Consider the following 23,270-nt stretch of genomic DNA (forward strand, 5'->3'; position numbering starts at 1 on the left):
TTAGAGATCAACTATTTTTAATTGGATCGTTGCTAATGCAAACCAAATTAATCGGCACATTTAGTTTGAAGTAAAAGTTGTTACTTGGGTTCGTTTATTGGTGTAAATAACATAGAATTAAATTGGATATATTAGAAATACCTTTAAAGTGGACCTATCTGCATTTGAACCTTAATAGGGTATGCCGATGGGACTATTTTTATGCGGTAGTGTAAGAAAATTGCAGATGCTAAAAGGCTTAATAGCTATGCCTCTTATCCTTCTGGGATACCGTGCGTCTCCTCGATCATATGATAATATATGCTGATGTCATCTTTTTTTTCTTTTGTGAGCGTGACCATCGAGATATGTCGTTGAACATGAAATTGAATTCTTCTGTGTGAAATCAAGAGTTCAAACGTAATAGGTACCTTTTTTTACTGAAGTGGATGGGCTTGAATTATTTTGAGAAAAACAATTTTTCCAAATTTGAGCAAAATATTTTTTTACTCAGCCATTGATAGAAAAAAATTGAATCAATATATCCCCATTACTCAACAATGTAGATGTTCAAATAAAAAAATTAAGTCACTGAATTTCTTTTTTCACGTTGCGCGAAAAAAGTTTTCTAACTCAACATAAAATAAACCAGCCCACCACGCCCTCCACCTCGAAAAGAAAATACTCTTCGTCTTACTGTCAAAAGTGAAAGGTTCTTGACTTTTCCAAGATCTAAATTCATGTTCCACTTGAGTAAAACCGAAAGTCCTCGATATGTGGTTGAAGGTCTCTGACCTTGAAATGTCAAAGGTTCTAGGTCATTAATGCAAGGTCTGGGACCTCGGATCCAGTCTTATTTCTAATCCAAGAAAATAAGTACAGTGTAACAAGGCTGACAAATATTACAGGCATGTCCAATCAATTATCGAAAAATCTTGATTACACCACTAAGAACATGAAATGATTTTAACAATAAAAGAGCTACTGAAATCATTTATTGCTCAAGGCAATTTTGACAGCTTTACTCAATACCTGACGTACACTGTCAATAGGGCATTCGTGTGGTAAATGGCAGAATGAACGGACCGTAACCGAAACACTTAGTCTATCTTTGTAGTTGTTTGTATTGTGATTTTTCTATGTAATGATTTTAGGATGTTTGTACGTCTTATTCTGGAATGTCTGCTGATACATACAATGAATTGTTTGTCACAGCTGCCTCATTCTGCTTATCATGGTAAGGTATAAACAATATTTATATGACATCCCAGTCGCTGTATTTTGTGTATCGTTATTTTAATTTTCAAGAGCCCCAGGGTAGACAACTATATAAATATACTGTTTAGATGGTAAATAATCCCACAAATTATTATAAAAACTGTAGTTAAAGATAATACGATCATACAGGTGAATTTATTTACGATTTGCTTTATGTTAATGATTTTTTATGTCATCTCATTTGAGTAAATGCATAATAAAAAGCGAACAAATATAATATTGTACTTCAAAAGAAATGATTCTCAGTTGTTTCTTTTTAATAGACAGTCAAAACTGACAAAAAAAAAAAGAAAACAATAACAACGTAAAGAATGTTAAATTTGCTTGTTTCTATCGGTAAACAAATTTTATGTAATTTCATTTAGCCCTCACACCCTCCTCTGTTTTATTTGGATAAACCTGACATACCAATATCCTGATGAAAAAGAGAAGGGTTGATGGGTCAGAGGAAATTGGGATTATTGTTGAGTGTGTTGAAATGACCTTTTGGTTAAATCTGTCCATGATGTATTTTTCGGCAATGTTTGGAAATGTAAAAATAAATTTCATGGTACAGACAAAATAAATAGAAATACTAGTAATTCAAGTACTTAGATAATCAGCTACATTCGAAATTTGACAGGGTCGAGAATAGTAGGAGCATGGAAGTATAATATTATACTTCCATGGTAGGAGTCATTCAAAACCGAATTAGTGTTGAGAGTGACACTTTAGATGACAAAGAAAATTAAGTTACCTTGATCACATAGATTACGATTTGTTGCATAATCATTTAAATGTTGTACACTGTATTTCATAATAGACCACCACATGACATATAGACGTCGCGCACCAAGTTGACGGCAACTGTAATTTGCGCTGTTTCATGTAGTTTAATACACTCGTGTCAATATAATTTTGGAATAGAAAAATTCTTTCATGATAAAATAGCAAATATCAACTATTTCATTCCACAGCTCATTATGTTATCGCTATTATTTTATATAACACATGAAAATAACAGACAAAAAGCTGTATAGATATTAACAAAAATACCGGTAAACTTGTAACAATTATGTAACAATAAAAAGAAGTTTTTGTCTATCACTTTTAAAAAAAAACTTAACAGATTTTCCAAAATTTTGTATGATAGAATTTCGAGGATTCGGACTATGATGTCATACAAAATTCAACGCCAAAAAAAAATGGCCACGGAATATGTAATCGAAAAGTTGTACGATACGCGTAAAAAGTAGATACTTATAGGATCAATATTGAAAAATAGAAGAATTTGTAAGAAAATACATGTTATCGCTATTTTATATTTCAAAATAACCTACATGCTCTAAATATGCTTTTCAATAGCTTTTTAAATTTCTGCTAAATAGAGTTGATTCAATGATTCAGGCCGAACACCTTAACTTTTTTAAGTCTAGTTATCTCGTTACAATTTTAAGTAATTACGTTTTTAAGGCAAATTACTGGACAAGTGTCACGAATCAGTCGCTTATTTCTGTCGTTTCAAAGGTCTTAGCATATATCTATTTTTAACCCGAGAATGTTCATATGTTATACTATTTTGTACTACAAAAAGAAATCAGTTGAACAATTAAGTTAAAAAGATATGTGATAAAATAAATGTCCACAGTCCTTGTTACGCGTTTGTTTTCTGGGGAAAAAAATCGACGTCATGCATGGAATTTACGTCGCAATTCACAATTTATATTTTCAACAATCAAGCAGGAAGTTATCATCGGCGGAAATAATTCAACTAAACAAAGAATTAAAATTGCAGAAAAGAAGAGAACAAAAAAGAAAATCCTACCATAAATCTATTTCATGCGACGTTTCAGTCATGCATGAGTTTACTGTCGGATGTAGTGCCCAGTAAAAAAGTCGTCACTGCATTGGAGATAAAAGTTATGCTTGTTCTCATCAAAGGTGTAATAAAATTATTAGAAACTTTTTTGAGACTTGGCATGCTCGTGGTCATCAAGATGCAGCCGGCGGTTTCATGAAAAAGCGAGCTGATTAGTCGTGGGCAGCATGTGATTCAAAGTGCACATGACTTGTATGACCTTGCAACAAAACATCTTTGTAAAATTGCTGAGGATTCCAAATGCGCACGAAGGATTTTCTGTTATATCGATTCGGTCAACAGGTCGACTAAAATTTTAATAACGGTTAATAAAGTTTAATTTTGTTCATGGTTGTGTTTATTTAAACGGAGAGTAAAAGGCAGATATTTGATTGTTACTATGATAAATGTTTCATACTCATGCTCCAAATAAGGGCGTTCGAAAAAGAAATGTTTTCAAAACAATGATATATTATAAATTCACTCCGCAATTGATGTTGAATAGTACGCAGGCATTAGGTCATATTACGAAATTTGTGGTATAAAAAAATCACAAATCATCAGAAAGTCTCCTCTTCATAACAAACACATGTAATCATAAAATATAGAAATGGATTGAGGTAGTGAACAGGAAAAAATGCTTGCAAATGAGGTAACGTTCGATGGTCAATTAAAAAAAAAGTAAAACGTGATTTGAAAATGTTATGTTCGTGGAGTAAACTTTGTGCGCGACGTCATATTGTAGAAAACACAATATCACGTCAGGGGCTTTAGTCTACACACCAAAAAAAAAACTTAACTGAGAATGCACGCGTTTTTATATACTAATTGAAAAGGTTTTTCTGTGTGGAAATAAAAAAAATAAGCAGATCTTTAGCAACCTTGTCATTACCCTGGGTGTGTGTGTGTGTGTGTGTGTGGGGGGGGGGGGGGTAACTTATGTATAATTATGTTAAGATACGGGATATGCGGCAAATTTGGATCAGGATTATATTTCAAAAAGGCAGTTTTCATATTTCCCGGAGATTTTGGATCTGATTTGTCTCATTTCCGGGAGATTTTTGGTTACAAATTCACACATTTCTGGTTAATTTTGGTAATACTTTCAGGCCACTTGTTTAACATATTAAAATCATTATTCAGGTTAACCAGACTTGAATAATTCCAAGTCAGACTTTTTGTCTCCTTGGATAATTGTGGGTCTCAAATTTCACATTTACCTGGATAATGTCGGGTAGGGGATTGGAATTTAAAGTCTCCCCGTATTTTGATAGTTCTGTGGTATCCTCCCGTACGGTATATTGACCTTTGTTCTAAATGTGTACCACGTTTTGTTAACATTTATTTAGGATGATTACAGTGTTGGCATAGACCTGTATTTAATTACAGGTCTACGAAATGGAAAGCTCGAAAATGGACGAAAGCTGAAGTATACATCTTGCTGAACAGGAAAGTGACAAAAGTTATATTTATTTAGTGCATAATTTCTTACATTTAATGCATCTCTATTTGGTACTTAATAGGTGTACCAAAAGTGACGGTTCCAAAGGATGCTTACACTGTTAGAAAAGGTCTCACTGTAACTCTCGTGTGTAACTTCAATGCCAATCCACCAGCTCAATCGGTACAATGGATAAAACTGCCTCATAACACGGACGCATCCATTCACATTAATGTGACAAAACATGATACGAAATACAACGGTTCTTCGATACACTCCCCGTCTATTTCTATCCACAACGTTCAGGAAGCAGATGAAGCCAACTACTTGTGTCAAGTAACTAATGCCATTGGAACAGGATCGAGTATTGAGATCGATTTGGTGGTTGATGGAGGAGGTAAAGTTGTAAATATATTAAAATATATCATGATACCATACACCTGTGATTAAATACAGGTCTATGATACAGATCAAATGGATTTTTTTCTCCCAAATTTCGCCTCGTTAATTCTTTCGTGAATCAAATTAACAATAACACACAATTGTTTTTTTGTTTGTTTGTTTGTTTTTTTTTGTAATACATGTAAGTGCCTTGTTCCCTGACATGACAGCGTGTACGAAAACATTTTTTCATGAGTAACGGAGTAATTTTGAAAACAAAACTAACGAAAGTAAACAAAAATCCCTGCCTGAGAAGACATACATTCGTACATGAAAGTTATTCTCAACTGAATTTTTAGTTATTTCTATATTTAACTATAACGTTTTTTTCTCTTAAATAAAATTATATTTTAACAGACATCCCAACCATTTTTGTACCTGAAGATTACTACAGGGTTAGACAAGGTGCTACTGTGAAGTTAATTTGTCACTACAGATCTTTCCCCCCTGCTTTATCAGTGAAATGGATCAAGTTGACCGACCAACAAGACATCGAAATTAACGTCTCAGATAATAGTGCAAAATACAGAGGCTCAGCGGTACACTCCCCGTCTCTTACTATTGTTAATGTAGATTACCAAGATGAGGCATCATATATTTGTGTAATATCTAATGATGTTGGAACGGAATCAAGTATTATTATAGATTTAGTGGTCGACGTACAGGGTAAGTACAAGTTAAAATAGTTCAATAGTCGTGATTGAGAAATACTGGCGGCTTACGACTACTGTAGTGACCCATCCTTTTTTTTTCATTTCATGTTCATTTTATCATCCATTTCATGTTCATTGTCTGAATATAGCTGAAATATTGCTGCTCGGACGTTAAACCCCAACAAACAAACAAACAAAAAACGACTACTGTAGACAACACAGACGCGTTCAATTTTAAATGCATTGCACAAAATGTTTTTGAACCATTTTTTGGATGCAAAAATCACCTCTTTAGCTCAAAATTATTTTATCAGCATAATTATAAAACATCCATTTTTAGAAATAGTTTTTAAATAAGATAGAAGAGATATAATTGGACAAGATGATGCATCTATTTAACAAATTTTTACTTTTGTGGTATCGATTAGCGGTCCAAAGATTTATATGTATAATTCATATGAAAACCAAGATAAGTATACTCCTATGTTGGAATAATTTCGCAGTTTATTGTCCAAGGATAAGTTGATTTTGTTCTAGTAAATTGAACAATACATGTAGCTGACTTTTTTGCGTTTAACCGAAATCTGAATTTACATGCATATTGTAAGCAACTAACAGAATGAAAAATGCTAACAGCATTACTGTTGAACAATTGTAAATCAGAAAACTTTTCGACGATGAATACTAAACTAAGGAAACCGGATGAACCCCATTTGTCTCTCCCCTTGAGATACGGTGAAAAGGCGAAGAAGACTAACTTTATCACTAAAGGCTTCAAGAGGAATATTACCTACCTACGTAGCTAGTCCTTGTTGCACCAGGAGGCACATCGGACAAGGACTAGCCTTTTTCTCTCTTTTCTAGAAAGTTTGTCGATGTCTCTCTTGGTCATCTTCCAACATTCGGCCCCATACTACAGTACTGATAGGGCATAACTGTTGTATAGCCTGATTTTCTTACTCCTATATGTACTTATGCTGGTGTACTTCAAGACGCTCCATAGGTTAATGAAGGCACCTCTTGCTTTCCCTTATCTTGCCTTATGCACCCCCTCCGCACCACCATCAGTTGTAACAATGTTTCCAAGATACATGAAGGATCTTGTATTCATTAAGTTTTACCATTTAATTGTATCCTATGTGGATGTTTCGTATTCAGTGACATGACTTCAGTTTTGTTCAAATTGATCTTCAGACCGATCTTGCTAGCATTGTGTTAATTGTAGTTTTGTTGATGTCTTATCCTGCATATGTGCTTCAAGATGTGATAATAATGCAAGGTCATCTGTATAGTCAAGATCTTCCAGATTAGAAAAGAGGCTGCATCTGATTCTTGTGTTATTTCCATTCCGGGTTGATCGCGTTACCCAGTCAACAGCTGGATCATCTCACACAACCTTGTCTGACTTGTAATTTCACAAGGAAATTTGTATCTGATGCTTTCTTTGCCTACTGCGCATTTGAACTGAGAATAGAAAGCTTTCATTAAGTTAACTATCTTAGATGGTTTTCCATAATGCCTTAAGTCCTTCCATAAGCTTTCTCTGTGATTACTACGAAAGGCCTTTTCAAGGTGCATATTATTAACTTATTAATAACACACCAAAGTATAGGCGCAAGAATAACTTTTTTGGTTGTCCTATTTATGTATTTCAAAAGGAAATGGAAGAAAAATAGTATTTTTTTATGTAATACTTTTCTTATAGTACAAACATCTTAAAGCTCAATAAAATTGTAGGCAACATTCCAGTAGTTGAAGTACCGGAGGATAGCTACACATCATGGGAGGGCGGAACAGTGGTGTTAATGTGTAACTATAAGTCTGACCCACCTGCGCAATCAGTTCAATGGATCAAGATTGATGATTCAATGAAAACGACTATAGGTGTAAACAGTTCAGGAAACAAATACAGCGGATCGTCAGTACACTCCCCGTCTTTGACAATCTATAATGTTCAGAAATCAGACGAGGCTGCATATATTTGTAGAGTAACCAATGACATTGGTACAAAATCTAGTATAATGGTTGATTTATATGTTGATATTAACGGTGAGATTTGCTTACTTTTGTGTATAACATAAAGAATGAAGCTTACTGGTTCCACAAGATTGATTTAACAATTTATAATTACTAGTATCTTCTGAATAATCAGAATGTCGTGACGTATTATTGCTTTATTTTTTGGTAGAAAACACTTCTTTCCCGGTAGAGCCAGATCTCTTTCCTTTAGAAAACACTTCTCTCCCGGTAGAGCCAGATCTCTTTCCTTTAGAAAACTCAGTGTTTCAATTCACGCAACTTATAATACACGAATAACGTAGAATCTTATAAGTCTAGCAATAAGGTTAAATTTGAAAGGACACAAAGTAAGGGCATTTTTTATTATTTTTTATTCGTATTTTTCTTACAAGCAATATCACGCGTTATTTCTTCATACTTATGTTCTTTTTAAGATGGTGGGGTCCCTATTGTAAGAATAGCAAGAAATCGTTATTTTGCGGAACTTAGACAGATCGCCATTATAGACTGTACTATAACATCAAGCCCAGCATACACAGCTGTATACTGGACCCGATATAATAGTTCTAGCGATCAGAAGATAATAACAACTGGTACCAATTCTACCAACAGCAAGTACCGAGGATCTTTAGTGGGTTACCCTTCTCTCACCATTTTTGGTGTTGACGTTATTGATCAGGGGTATTACGTGTGCCATGCAGAAAATAGTCACGGAGAAGGTCACAGCCTACCTGCATTCTTGGAAGTTATTGTCGGTAAGTCAACATTTTAACATTTTTGCTCTTTTTTTGTCTATTTTATTTCTTTTCATTTCGCTCTCATATACAAAAACGGGTTTGAGCATATGGCGACAAAATGAAAAGAAATTATAACGATGTTTAAAACAGTCAAAATTAAAAAAAAATAACTGAATTTGTAATTAATACAGTAACTATTCTTCCAAAAGTGCCTTCGTGCTCCACAAAATATTGATGTAAATACATTTCTTTGGAAATACAAGCTATTTACATAGTTTTTCGATTTAGAAAGGAAATGGAGCGAAACAAAAGTTTTTCTCAGTTTTTAATTTATCTCAAAGCTTTAGAAAAACATCCCATGTTTTTCTTTTCAGGCGGCACCTCAACCAAGTCAACCACTGTATCTTTTAAAAGCACAACTCTCAATCCTGATGTGAAGAACAACACGGATGAGGCTGCAGCAAGTGACGATTTCATTATAGGTAAAATAGTCTCCCTGTACTCCTACAACATAAGATTATGGTATTACATTCCTCCATTATAGGCAGCAACCTTTTGATTATCGTGAGGAGGATATGGATTTTGTTTTGAAAAAAAATGTTTGTTTTCATGTTTTTTTTTTAGACAAAAATGATTTGTCTCCAGCAATGTTAATTTGTTTACAAGCTTAAACTGCTAATTTGAAGAAAACTATTGTTCGACTTGTCACGAAAACAATGTTTTTTTAGCAAAAGTCGAAAAAAAAAGATTGTCTCGGAAAATATTCAAAGCGACCCCTACCGAAAATGAAATGGTTGCTGCGTTAGAAAAGAGCATGCCAAAAAACATCTATCGTTGTTGGAGTAGGTTTTACTGATGAGCTTTGATATGACAATTGATGCTAAGGAGATCAAAATGCCACTGCATTAAACTTTTATTGAATTAACATTAAGTGCCTAGGCACTGAGTGAAAAACGACCCAATAAGGAGATAATTTATGACCGACACTTAGAGTTGACACTTTGAGATTTTTTCTCAGATGGGTCGCATTCATAATTTACAGAAATAAATAACCAAACTATTCCACATTTGGTGTATTTTGCAGGTATAGTAATTGGATCTGTGGGTCTTGCTGTGTGTATGATAGCTGTTGCGATCGTCTTTATGTGTCGAAGGTGAGATTAATGGAGATAAACTGATAATACTGTTAACGGTTCATGAAAAAATCAGGCACTGCCAACGGTACTGGTGATTCATGATGTAAAAACACACCGAACAACTTGTCTACCTATGCGGTATTTTTTTTAACAAAAGTCTTTTGTGTTCAGATCTGTATTTTTGAGAAAATCGCACTTGCAAGTCCTTCTTAAAGCAACCAAATAAAGAACGATAACTCAATTACTCTAAGGTGCAACAAGCGTCTAATGTAAAACTAAGACCAGTTCTGTGGACTGCACTTGTTTCTGAATTAATTTAGAAATTACAGTGAATTTGTTGGGTTTAAGACAAGCAAGAATCACATACTGTCTGATTTATATGTAAACTGCTATTCAAAGGAAAGGTCCGAATGAAATCTTTGTCCCGTAGCCACCCGTTACCATTTAACTGACGCTTTCTTGTTTTAATTGAGATTTAAAATAACGGACAAACAAACAAATAATTCTACACAGATACAAAGACGAATCACATGTTTTATTTGATGCTGTGATCATTTACTAATATTTCTGACTTGAATCAAGTTGGCTATTCAACTTCCTATGTGTATATCTTTTATGTACATATATTTCACTGTTTTCTTTTAAATCTTGTATTAGTATAAAAGGAATCTGCATGATCGCATGATATTGGAATTTAATGTGTTTGCAGTGTCGGGTCCTGGGCTGGGGTTCCGGGTGTTGGAACCCTATTTAAAAAAAAAAGAACAAATTATAGCCTGGAAACCCCCTTTTAAAAATCTTGTGTTCTCACGAACACCAATGCTATCACCCAATATAATTTAAAAAATGTTTTGATGTATAAAATGTCTCACACGGATATTATCAATATTAATCATTAGATTATTTTGTTGTAGAATGAACAAAAAGGGAGATAACACAATGGAAACAATTACAAGTAACGTTCACCTGTCCAGATCTCAAAACCAGCACAAACCAGATACAAGTAACGTTCACCAGTCCAAATCTCAAAATCAGCACAAACCAGACTCGACTTACTACGAAACAACCAACAGAAGCGAACAGCACGTTTACACAGATTTAATGCAATCCTCTCGACGAACTTCACAGGCTTCTGGCTATAATAACCTTTCAAACGTTGGATCAGCGCAATATGCTGATTACCGTCAGAGTCAAGTATATTCTTTTGATGGTAGTGCTGGAGCACACGGTAACCTAAAAGAAAAAGGCGCCAAGAACGCTACATTTTTTAACAATACTGCTTACCTTCAAGTTCCAAAGAATCAGTCAGTACGATCGAATGGTTCGTCCGTGATAGTCACGAATGGTGAAGGGTATTTGGAACCAAGGAATAATGACCCTAATGCCGGACGAAAACTACCAGATATTCCAAAAAGCTAGGGATTATATTTTCCTAGATGGCAGTCTGTCAGTGTCATAATGATGAATGTATCAGGAGGTTCTCGCTGGCCGAAAATCTTATATTTTATGAGTTTTTAAAGATATATTTTATAATAAAGGCATAACTGATTATAACCTACAAAACTTAGTATCGATTCCGGGACGCTATATACTATGATGAATTAGGACATATTGCTCTTTCAGCGCAAAAATCCTTCATTCTTTGTAAAACTTTCTTTAAGATTATTAATTGTGTAGGTATATTATATTTTGTTTCTTTTTGTGTATCGTCTGTTTAAATTACTATTTGTTTGTTTGTGGTTTCGTGTACATGTACCTGGACATGTTTTAAAAGGAACATATCCCATCATTCTTACCTTGGGTGCTGAAGTGATCAAGCTCAAGAGCATTCTTATGTGACAGTTTCGCATTTATGTTCAAGAGTAGTTTTAAAATATTTTTTTAAAGCGTTGCATTGAAAATGAAAGGTTTATTTTCTTTGAGAAATAAATAATTGGATAATTTGGTGGGGAGCATTTGGATTCGAACGTCTCGAAACTTTGAATCTTCTACACATACATGTGTTGAAATTACAAAAATACAACTAAGTCCAGTTTGTGAAATTTTTAATAACAAAACAACGATATCCTGATGTAAATGCCAATTTACAGTGACTGTACAGTGATTCAAGTACATGTAAGGTTTGAGGTTATCGCCAATAGAACTGATGTAAATTGGTGTTTCGTTTAAATCATGTTCCATTTTGGAACATTTGTTTTTAATTTAGCATACATTATATATTTTAAACTTTGTACGAAACAATTTTTAATGCAAAGGATGTAATCATGCCTTTGTTCATTCGAATAATCAAATACCACTCGGTAGTGACGAGAGCATGACACATGCAGAACGGAACATACACCCGTGGAAGCTATTAAAAGGTTTACGATTAATATAACAGAGCAGTATTTTTTTTTATGAAAAAGAAAACGACTAAATGTAGACATCGCGGTAGCCAACATATATACAAACATGAATAAGCTTACTGATGGCTTTTTGAGTGGTTATCAAAGTGACAGTTCCTGCTACGACAAGTAACACCCGTCGTGTGTTATAAAAAACGCTCTGAAAATTTGGTATTTCCCCCGGGCGTCAATACTAATTTCTCGATGTTCAATGTGATGTTCTACGATAAGTATGTCCTAGTAAATGAAGAAATTGTTTCCTCAAATATTTTAATACTATATGGGTGATGGTTCTGAATAGACATGAATTTTATTAACGCCCTTTAAGTCTGTGAGCTAAAATAGAATGGGATTTTCTTTACAATGTACCATGTTTCCATTATATAGCCATTAGAACCCCTAAACAATGGTTTAACAATGAAATCTAATCCTCTACTTAAAGGAAAAGTATTTTTTTTTGCAGATTGACCGAGATTTTTTACATTGAGCACTGTGCAATAACACAAGCGTAGAATTGACGACCTCGATATTTATAAACTGTCAATGTAATGGCGATTATTTGAGAACTAATAAAGTTGCAATAAGAATAAATAAATAAATTACAATATAATTCATTGTAAAGAGATGAATACACCATAACATCGAAAAAAAGAAAACAAACAAACAAAAACAAAAAAAAACCAAAAAAAAACCAAAAAAAAAAACCAATTCAACAATTATCCTTCTCACATGTAGTCTTTGGGTTGACAATAGAACGCCCTAGGTACAAAGCAGACCTTTGACTCGGCCTTCTTAAAAATCCGAAAGAGGATTAGGTACATCAACAATGGTTAACACCTAGTATTAAAATAAGCCATGTAATACTTTATTTCAATTATGATCTATTCAGTAAATAATCCCATCATCAAAAATGAATGTAGGGGTGAAATACAACCTTATAAGCCTAAAAGCAAATGAAATCTGAAATCACACTAACATTCAACAACAGCCACATTTATGCATGGTAAGCGCATCACTAAATTTTGACGGTTTTTGAAACATTTTCGTCCATTTTCGGCAATGCCACAATGAAGCAAATTATGAAACTGTAAAATTCTTCACTCAAAGACAACAATTGAAGTTATATACATACAGGTTTTTATGCTAACGTTTGATAATTTTGAACTTTGACCTACCCGTGTCAGATCAGTCCACTCTTTCTATTTCATATTTATTCTATTTTATTAAGTTGTGTATTGTTAATGTCGGAACATGGTCATTTCTAAAGACATCAAGTGCCATTTGGTCAAGCTCCACATAGCGGAAGTCGTTCGTTTCCTCTCTTACTCAATGCAGACAACCCTTTCGAATTTCTCGGACATTATTCAAATCAAACGTCGTTTGACAATCGGATATTGTCGCGTTAAATCATTCCTATTTTCCCGACTCTGTAAAATTCTTGCATTTTCTGAAAGGGCTGGCTGCAGCGTCTGGAGTGAATTTCGAACGCAAGACGCTGTTTCAGTGACTGGGTGTCAATGAATAGTTTTGGACTCGGAAGCGACTTGGAATAAATATTCTTGCTAAATTAAATTTCTTTTTTAAAGGCTACCACATGAGTTCTATAATAATACTGTGTACTCTAACTTTAAGTAGCTTATTTTTGTAATACGTTTTCCTATATTGCAAATATATAACACAATACGAAATTTGTGACACCACGCAGAATATACAGTTTTCAGCTTGTTAAAAACCAAAGAGCTATCTAAAATGTCTAAATATTACTCGAGTAAATAATCAATTTGGTTTCTGACCAGTAATAAACCCTGGTAGGTCTTAGTAAAACATACACATAGAATCACAGGGGCGGACTCAAAGCTTTCGGGAAAGGAGCGGTGGTTGTTCCAGATTAACATCTGCTAATATTTGCGCGAAATCGGCATTTTCCAACAAAAGGGTGGGGTCCGACCCCCTGAAATCTTTGGATCGGCCAGTGAACCATCACGATTACAGCAAAGAACAAAAGAAAATGAAAGATCGTGCTTTACTTATGGTTAAGGGAATGATAATGAGAGAATGTTTACACAATATGATATGCAATCTGAAAATAAATGATAATTATAATATTCAACAAGCATTTCAATATAGTTCATCAGTATCAATAAAAGTTCACCACATGAAATAATACAAGTGATACAGTGACGATCATTATATCCTTATATCAATATAACTGTACGTAGAGTCATTTGAAAGATATAGTAAGTTTTTTTCATACTGGACTAACAGGTACCACCTAAAACCTACAATGTTTCTGTCAGGTTATAAGATGTGAAATCATCGCGGTGATTCATTATAATATGATTCAGTCTACAGCTGCACTCAAGATTTTGAGAAAAAAAATTTCCATAATCAAACATTTTGTACATCACTTTAATAAAAGGAGCACAACTCGTGCCTATATGACACTCTGTTTCCCCATATAAATAGGACTTTTCTCGATGTCCGAGTCAACATAAGTGGTCGTACAGAGTCTATCACCGGAAGTTATACCATAATTGTCTTTGGCTGATTTCATGTCTCCAAGAGAATCAAGGGAGCCAGACCGTTTCATGACCATTCTCTTTGATTTAGCTCTCTCTTTCCGGAGGTTCCGACTACAAATGAAAAAGGAATTAAAATGAATGGTGAAACCTTATTGGTTACGATTATATGAAAGAAAAAGCGGAGGAGATTTAGAATTATAGAATAAGATATTTTACAGTAGTTTTTGGTTTTTGAATGGACTTAAGATATTTAAACTGCTGGTTTGAATTGATTTGTTATCACAGAATCCATTTCCGGTTTTCAGGATTTTGTAGATTGATACAGTTTATACAGTTGTATATTTATCTGCTTTTTTAAAACATTTTCCCTGCTTTTTTTTCATTTTAATTTCAGGCTTGAATTCTATTTTTACACCATGGCTTTTCATTTATTTGACAAAAAACTAGTGTCTTCAAGCGGCATTCTCACCATGAGTATGGTTCCGCCTAAAAATCAAACGTGCACACTACTTTCTATTAGTATGATGCAAAGAAGTATCTAATATCGAATATATGTACTTGGAAGCGTACTTGCAATAAAGTTTCGGATTTAGTAAGTAACACAGTCGACAGCTAAGCAGCTCCATGCATTATATATTTTAACTTGTTTAATAAAACAAAGCCCACACTGCACTTGGCCTTCAGGCATAGCCACTTAAAATTGTGTGCATGGTCTTTGTTGTTATATTTGAGAATTTTCAATACGAAGTTATGCTTTCTTTTCAATCCTCCTCAAAGGCTTGAACCGTGACATAACGTTCTTAATCATATTGTTTTATCCTATAAACTCGTTCTGACAGGCATAAGGTCAAAGTAGTGCTTCGGTAATATGAGGAAGTTGAAAAGTAATAGGGAATCACCCAGTGTAATATAAAATAAAGCCCCAGGTCAACTGTTGACGTATAAAGCAAAAAATAAAAATACAGATACAAAAACAAAGAAAAAAGACAACGATACAGTAATTGCCAGTCAACTGTATTATATTAAATCAATGTCAGTAAGACACAAAGAAACCTATGACACACAATAGGAAGCAGATACAGAGAAACCTATGATACACAACAAGAAACAGATACAGAGAAACCTATGACACACAATAGGAAGCTGACACAGAGAAACCTAAGACACACAACAGGAAGCAGATACAGAGAAACCTATGATACACAACAGGAAGCAGATACAGAGAAACCTATGACACACAATAGGAAGCAGATACAGAGAAACCTATGATACACAACAGGAAGCAGATACAGAGAAACCCATGATACACAACAGGAAGCAGATACAGACAGCTACAGCCAATATTTTTTTATTTGAACTTATGAAAAACAATTCGATTCTCTTTTTAACTTAAAAACTTATTTAACGGAAAGATAACAACACTTCGGGAGTATCGGAACTACGACGTAAGTTTGTCTTACTTTTCTTAAACAATCGCTGTGGTGTGTCCATCTCCGATGATCGATTTTTTTCGTATACAATAAAACGTCATGACAAAGTCTATGGCGTTTCTAGAAGAGTGAAAGACGTTAATCTTATCGATACTTCTTGTTTGTTCTCACAATAGCTGAAGCCCGAACTATTCTCATACTTTTCAGTAAAGTGTTTTTCAGTGTCTGGTGCGATAGTCGTGGTATGTTTTAATTTTAAAGTATCGATGAAACTTTTCAAAAGTTATCGTTTATAAGGTTCATTATTTCACTTTATGTGGACATCTTATATGGTCATAGAGTCGCTCGACACTGGTTAATTACATCGTTTATCAATCTGAACAAATTTGTATGAATGGATTTATCTTAGGACGAAAACAACATAATCAACGATAGGAACTGTATTCAATTTGGAAACACTGTTTCACTGAAAATACGATATATTTAATGCAAAAAGGGAGGGTCATATAATACTGGTATATAGGAAGCTTACAGACGTGCCGCTGGAATGGGTCTGTTTTTCTAGACATGAAATACAGTCATAATTGGGTCATATATTTTCTACTTTCCTGTGTGAATGGGTTGTCATTTCTGAGCTGTACTTTATCAATGGGTCATATTTCTACTATTTAAAAGTATAATGTATTGCTAAGACAAACTTTCCTATTATCACCAATTAATCTCCAATTAGTGTCTTCTCTTATCTTCTCTTAATTCAAACTGACGTTGTAGAGTATATGAATGGGTATGTATTTTGTACTGAAAAATATGTGAATAGGACGGGTTTTCTTGCTAGAAAAATATGTGAAATGGAGGGAGGGTGTTTTTCCAGCTCCAGGTGCATCCTCTTACCCAATTTTAACGGAAGTGACCCCTGATTTAATGACAGTAAGTACCGGTATATATATACAATGTGAAGATAAATCCACGATTTAACATTTCTTTATACAGCCCTCATAAAAAACAGTCAAAGGACAAATATTTTGTACACACAAAAATAATTATGATGAAGGCACAATAATGTTTTTTTTCTTTGCATGTCTCTATCATGGCTTTGTACTTGTGCGTCTGTTTTTTTTCGTATTACAAATCTGATCATAATGGAATATGATCATAAAAAATATTATGACTCATTGAAAACTTGAAACTTTGTCTAATGCAGATCAACAGTTACAGTCTTTTAACATACGGTCTTATAAAACTAGTTCTAAGTTGTACCTTGTTATATTACCAGTTAGACATTTGCATAAAAATATTGCACAGGCTAAAATATAACGATGTACAGTGATACGTGTTAAAACCGAAATCTTAACTAGTAGCCTGTCTAAACCAGAAATAGTTCATTTTTATCAATTTTAATGCATTATGAACCCATGTAAACATAAACAAACTGCTTAAACGGATTTATATACTCCCCAAGGTTTCACAGTACTATATATAACCACAAATATATGTATGTTGATGTGGTAATAAATCAGAATGATAGTTGATACCTTTCAAATCACAATGTCTGTTTTTTTATTTGTAAGATTTTTCAAGAAACCCTTTTCACAAAAATTGCAAGATAAGCCTTTACATTTTTTGCAGGTGTTAACGATACACTAATTTCAGGATGCGGTAACTTTATTCCAACAACAAATATGAATAAATGAATTATCTATGACAAAATAACTAAACTGAAAACTATAAACCAACAAATTGTAACACAACAAAATCATACCAATTCACAGAGTGGCGATTTGATCACTTCAAATCACAGTGGTGATTTAATCACTCCATTTCACAGAGTAGTGATTTCACCACTCCAATTACAAAGTGGTGATTTCACCATTCCAATTCACTGAAACATATCATCACGCCATTTCACAGAATGGTGACATCATCACCATATTTCACAAAGTGGTGACACAATCACCATATTTCACAGATTGGTGTTTCATCATTCACAGAGTGGTGATTTCATGAGAATGTAAAGGGACATATATTATTTAATTTTCAGTCACTATTCATATTCCGAAATTTGTCATTTTAAAAAATTTGGATTAAAACAAATAAAGAATAATTATAATTGTAACAATCTAATTTAAGTATCACTCCAGCTAAGGATAATGCAAAATGTGATTCATGGGTAAAAAGCCTACATATTTTTATTTTGATATTTTGTTTGAAATGTCATAGTAAACAGAAATAAACATGTGGTTTTTCATATAACCTGTGCTCTTAGGAGATAAAAATTATATAGAATGCACTGTAGATTTCAAAATTAACGGAGATAACTCTGTAAATGGCCTCAAATACAATAGAATCTACTGTATTTTCAATGTCAAAAAGCAGGCAGATTCGAAGGAATAATTACACATTTCATAGTAAAGACTCATAAAACAACTGAATTACAAAAATAAAAATATGTAGCCTTTTTTGGGGTGTATCACATTTTTCAGATTTTGCATGATTCTTACAAAGACAGCTACTTAAATAAAAACAAAACCAAAAGCATATATATATTTCACCACAAAACACCGTTTTTAAAAAATGTTTATGAAATATATGAAAAATGAACCTTATTAAACAATTCTGGAATATTTGAGCATCTTTTAAGTTAAAGATAATATTTCAGCAATAAAAAAACTAGAACAATTGTTCACCATTGTAAGGAAAATTTGAGCTCACTTAGGCTTCAATGAGTGGTGAAAAGTTTCATTATTTTGAATCTCTTTAAAAATGCAGCATACCAATTGACATAAAATTTTGCCCAGCAGAATCTGAGGGAAGTGTGACCATTAGTCTTTCTGAATGGACTGACAATGAATGCAGTATTCATTTTATCCCTATTTTAATGATTGGATGGGGAGAAGTATAAAATGATGACCATGATCTGAAAAGTATACACATGAAATTGGAACAAATTCTAGCTACAAAATGTATATAATATGAACATGAGGTATCATGCATCCTTCCACCATGCCCACGCATACTACAACTACGTCATGCACACATACACCGATCTAAATGCATACAATGAACTAAATGAATATAAAACATAAGTTAATTCAGAAATAATGGTGAGATAAGTGACAGGTAATGCTTGTAGTAGAAGGGTATCTTTTCTTCATTTCAAAAACCCCTGACATGTACATTAAGTTTTTTCTTTTCAAAAAATGAAGTTATAGCAAATGGTAGGCATATCTAAAAGGAAGTGGATTGGGGAGGCAGAGCCCTAACCCCTGTCATATGTTATAATAAAAAAAGAAATGTTATATCTTTTACGTTTTAAAACTGAAAAAAATACTCACAAAGCAATTTAGCTCAACAAATAATCAAACAAGTTCATTATTTAGCATTGAATTATAAACATCAAGGAATTTAATGCAAATTTAAAAAAATTTCATTTTTGGCTCCATGTTTGCCCCTCCCTCTTTTGTAAATCTCTGGATCTGCCAATTAAATTTTTTAAATAATGACTCCCAATAACTTCTGAATTCACTATTTATACTGAGCAATTGATGTTAATTTTATGAGACGATGTACAAGTATTTACATCACTGATAGACCAACAAAATCTTACAATTACTGTTTAAATCTCCGATAAGCCAGTCCATATTTAACAGTAACAATTTCCACCAAATGTAGGAAGTATTGATTTTCACACAAAATAATAAAGATAAATCTAATTCAGCTCATAATTTTTCATCTGAGAATTCTTAGACTGACTTTAAAGTTGTCATTCAAATGAAATATTTTATTAACTTCAACTGCTGAGTATTAACTAATAAAAAAGTAGAATATTCTACGAACAACACAGAGTTTAATGCTGTTTCACTGCTTATGAAAGATTAGGAGTGAAGTTTTAGTACATGTACAAAAAATATTGATTGTATTCAACAACAAGAAATAACATTTACAATAATAAATGTTTAATTTCTCCTAATACTTTGTAAATAATACAGCTCGTTTACTGAGATTCTCCCGAAATCTTATAATTCAACTTTTGAAAGTAGAAATTGAGTTGTTATATTATACAGTTGTAGTTCTTGATGTTTTGTTCCGTTTACGACCCTTGTGACATTGTCTAGACACAAGATCTTTAAATGTATCATACGAGTCTGATCTGGATTCTGCCATAAGTGGACTCTCTAAATCTCCATCAGAGTATATATGATCCTTAGAATCATCCATTTCACTCCCATGAAGTTCTGTATCACAATTTTCTCCTTCAATGTCTGACATACTGATCTTTAGACCTTTAACATCAGATATTCTGACCTCTTGACCTTCTCCATTTGACCTATTGTCATTTTCAATCAAATCTACATAGTTTGGGTCAGAATATGAACTTTGGTCTTTGTCCAATGTGTCTATATGTTTACCTGCTTTATCTTCAGGGGCATATTCAATGTCTGCTTGAACAATTTGTTTTTGTCTTTGAAGCTTCCCTCTAAGAGAAGGCTTCCTTTCTATGTCAGGTTGATAATTTTTCACAGAACTATTACTTGAGTCAGTAGAATTACGACACTCTGATGGAAACATCTTTGAAATTTCATCGAATAAAGTGGTCTCCTCAAGACCAGAATGAGCAGAGAAAAGACCACTACCATGGTGTGGATATAGTGGTTGGTTATCATTATCTATACTATCTGAATTTTCAACATTCCTACAAAGACTATTTGATTTAGATTCCAGGGAGGTAGAAGATTTTGGCGAGGACCTTAATGAATATGCAGACACATGTTCTAATTGTATGATGCCTGGGACATCATCATTTTCATTTCCATCGCCTTCTACAATAGTATAACTATCAAAAGACCTTTGTTTGTCAATAGAACTACCCTGCTTTTTCAAACGTTTGTCAGGCCTTGAATAATTAGATGGAGAAGTGCATTGAAAAGACTCTAGTGTTCTTCCACTATCATTAGAACTATTTTGCATTGATATAGCAGAATCAGACCCGTTTACTTTAGTTCCCTTCTTAGGCATTTCAACCAATTCAATATCGACAGAACTTTGATCACTTATAGTCGGTTTATCGCTATACTCCAACTCTGGGATGCGCCTGAATGATTCACTATCGGTGTTATCTACATAAGCAGTGTAAGTGTCCTTAGTGTCCATATCATGCACATGCTTACTACAACCACATAGATACAACATAGAATAGAATTTACTAGCTACACGACTGCGAACACTTTTTGAAGATGCCCTCACCCATAAATGATTAGTGTTGCCATTTTCGTAAAGGCGGTTAGTAGTATTGGATGGAGAGGGAGCACAAAGGTGTGTGTTTACATTGGGACAATTTTCCATTCGGTCTAGCCCATTTTGGCGATGGCTATCAAGTGTTCCTGTGTTCAGTTTCTCTGCAGCTTCCTCATCTTCCGTTTTCCTTGGCCGAGGGCCCGAACGAAAGTGTTCGCTAAAAATAAAACACAAAATCAAAGTGTTTAAACAACTGAAGAGTGCTAAAAAGTAGCAAAGCAAGTATGTAAGAATTTTTTTTTCTTCAAGATATGAAAAAATCAGAAATTCAAGCTTAAAGCCAAAGGAAGTGGTCCTAAAAGACTCATAAACTAACAAAGTATATAACAACGATGAACAAATTTGTTATGTTAGTTTTGATCAATAAAAGAGCTATTAGAAACCTCAAATTTATTAGGAATGATATTTAATCCTTCTGTGCAGAGGTTATAGTTAAAGGTCAAGAGATCTATATATAACTTCTGTTGCACTGTTAATATTGCCTTGCCCTTATAATATCTTGGTTCTCAGGCCCTCTTACATCTCTTTATTTGGTTCCTGCATATCCCTTTTTTTGCCATAGCAAAAAAACAAAAACAAAAACAAAAAACAATAAAAAAGCAAATAGTTCCTTTCAAATCATCTGATTTTTTCTATGAACAATATAAAGAACAATTTCATTACCTTCATGGGCGATTAATATGCAAAAAAACACCTCCCTCCTTAAATGGCCTGAGAACTGAGAAATTAATATCATATGGCCAAAGTAAAGAAGTCACTCTTCCCTTTACATCTAAAGGTTCTTTAGGGAACTGTTTGGTTGTGAATGGAGAATTAGAATTCCATATCTTTTTTGCAAGAGATTATATTAGCAGAACAACGCATAGAACTAAAGTAGCAGCTAAGATAAGGCCTGTAGAAGAGATTGGAAGATTAACATAGAGTTAATAAAAAAAATCTGTAACTGAGTTCATTATCAAATCCTTTGTCCACTCATACTATTTGAAATAAAGGATTTGAAAAAAATTGATACCTGATATTATTTATGGAACCTGGCACTGATTAAATCCTTTTCTCCTTTTTTAATCACAGGGCAGTGAGTAAATTTCTGCAAGAGTTTTCCCACCATTTTATGTTTTCTTTTATCACATTTCTGCAGATTTGGATTCTCCTGTACCAAGTCAGGACGATTGCAGTGGTTTCCCAACTTTCAGGTTTATCATGATATTGCCATATGCTATACATACTTTCCTGTTATACAATTCCTTTTGGCTATTGCCTAGATCTTATCAGTTAATTAATTTTGTTATTACCCTTCATTTAAATTATTTCTCCCCTCTCTATTGTAAAATTAAGATTATAACATGCTCACTACAGCTCGCATGTTTAAAATGTGGAGTGGGGAAATAATTTAAACCACTTATTACTAAAGGAGAATCAACCTCAGTGAATCTGTATGTCTATACAATACAACTGAGAAATAAAGCATTCAGCAGCAGTACAGTTTCAATAGCTCTAATATTAATCAAAACTGAATAAATAATATGCTAGCTAATTAGTTAATACTAATCTTTACTGGCAGCAATTTCATAACAAAATATTTGCTTTGCTTGCATACATAACGACATGTAAGACTATACACAAGTATAGAAAATTGTAAAAAAAATATTAATTAAAAATAAAATGAAAGTTACATGCACCATTTGATAATACAACAATAAAGAAAAGATTGAAAATGTAAAATAATTGTGCATTTGTATACAACATTGAATAGCTAAAAAAATCCTAGATGAGCTTCTATCTGAATCCTATTTGCAAAATTATTTAAGATATATTTGAATATTGGAACATTTTATTTTCAGCAGTTTTCTGCTTTAAAACTGATAATATTATTTCTAGAAAACTAAAGGTTTGGATCAGTTAACAACATGAAACAAAAGCTTTGTAGCACCATAATTACTTATCAGCCAACACCCATGTCAACTTTTTAATCAAAATTATCTTATAATACTTATGGTCTTTTAAATTTTAATTACTAGTTCAATTAGCCATATACAACAGAACCTGTCTTGGGTAAAATATTCTTATAAATTGATCAAGTAGACCATGAATTCCCTTAGACTGGATTAAACTTGAATCTTC

At 33.3% G+C, this 23,270-nt stretch overlaps 2 protein-coding genes across 18 annotated transcripts in view; one reads left to right on the top strand and one right to left on the bottom strand.

Moving 5' to 3' along the window:
* Positions 1 to 4,321: 4,321 nt before the first annotated feature.
* LOC148611702 (peroxidasin homolog) lies at positions 4,322 to 11,467 on the top strand. The gene is made up of 8 exons (XM_088595316.1): positions 4,322 to 4,328; positions 4,618 to 4,932; positions 5,334 to 5,642; positions 7,367 to 7,678; positions 8,083 to 8,403; positions 8,760 to 8,867; positions 9,470 to 9,539; positions 10,436 to 11,467. Exons 1-8 carry the CDS (start codon positions 4,322 to 4,324, stop codon positions 10,938 to 10,940), a joined length of 1,947 nt encoding a protein of 648 aa, XP_088451442.1. The 3' UTR covers positions 10,941 to 11,467.
* An 82-nt stretch (positions 11,468 to 11,549) lies between these two features.
* LOC148611703 (thrombospondin type-1 domain-containing protein 7B-like) overlaps positions 11,550 to 23,270 on the bottom strand; it is a 173,022-nt gene continuing 161,301 nt past the window's right edge. For 15 of the 17 annotated variants that reach the window (XM_088592515.1, XM_088592506.1, XM_088592521.1 and 12 more), the window contains one exon: positions 17,502 to 21,306. In XM_088592515.1, coding sequence (XP_088448641.1) covers positions 19,911 to 21,306 — 1,396 coding nt within the window. In that variant the 3' untranslated portion in view covers positions 17,502 to 19,910. Of the gene's footprint in view, positions 14,539 to 17,501; positions 21,307 to 23,270 lie in introns of those variants that run through there. The other 2 variants (XM_088592522.1, XM_088592523.1) reach the window with 2 other exon arrangements.

The sequence above is a fragment of the Perna viridis genome, chromosome 7, assembly GCF_037379345.1.
Source record: "Perna viridis isolate PV_CMFRI_1.1 ecotype Kerala chromosome 7, ASM3737934v1, whole genome shotgun sequence".
Lineage (NCBI taxonomy): Eukaryota > Metazoa > Mollusca > Bivalvia > Mytilida > Mytilidae > Perna > Perna viridis.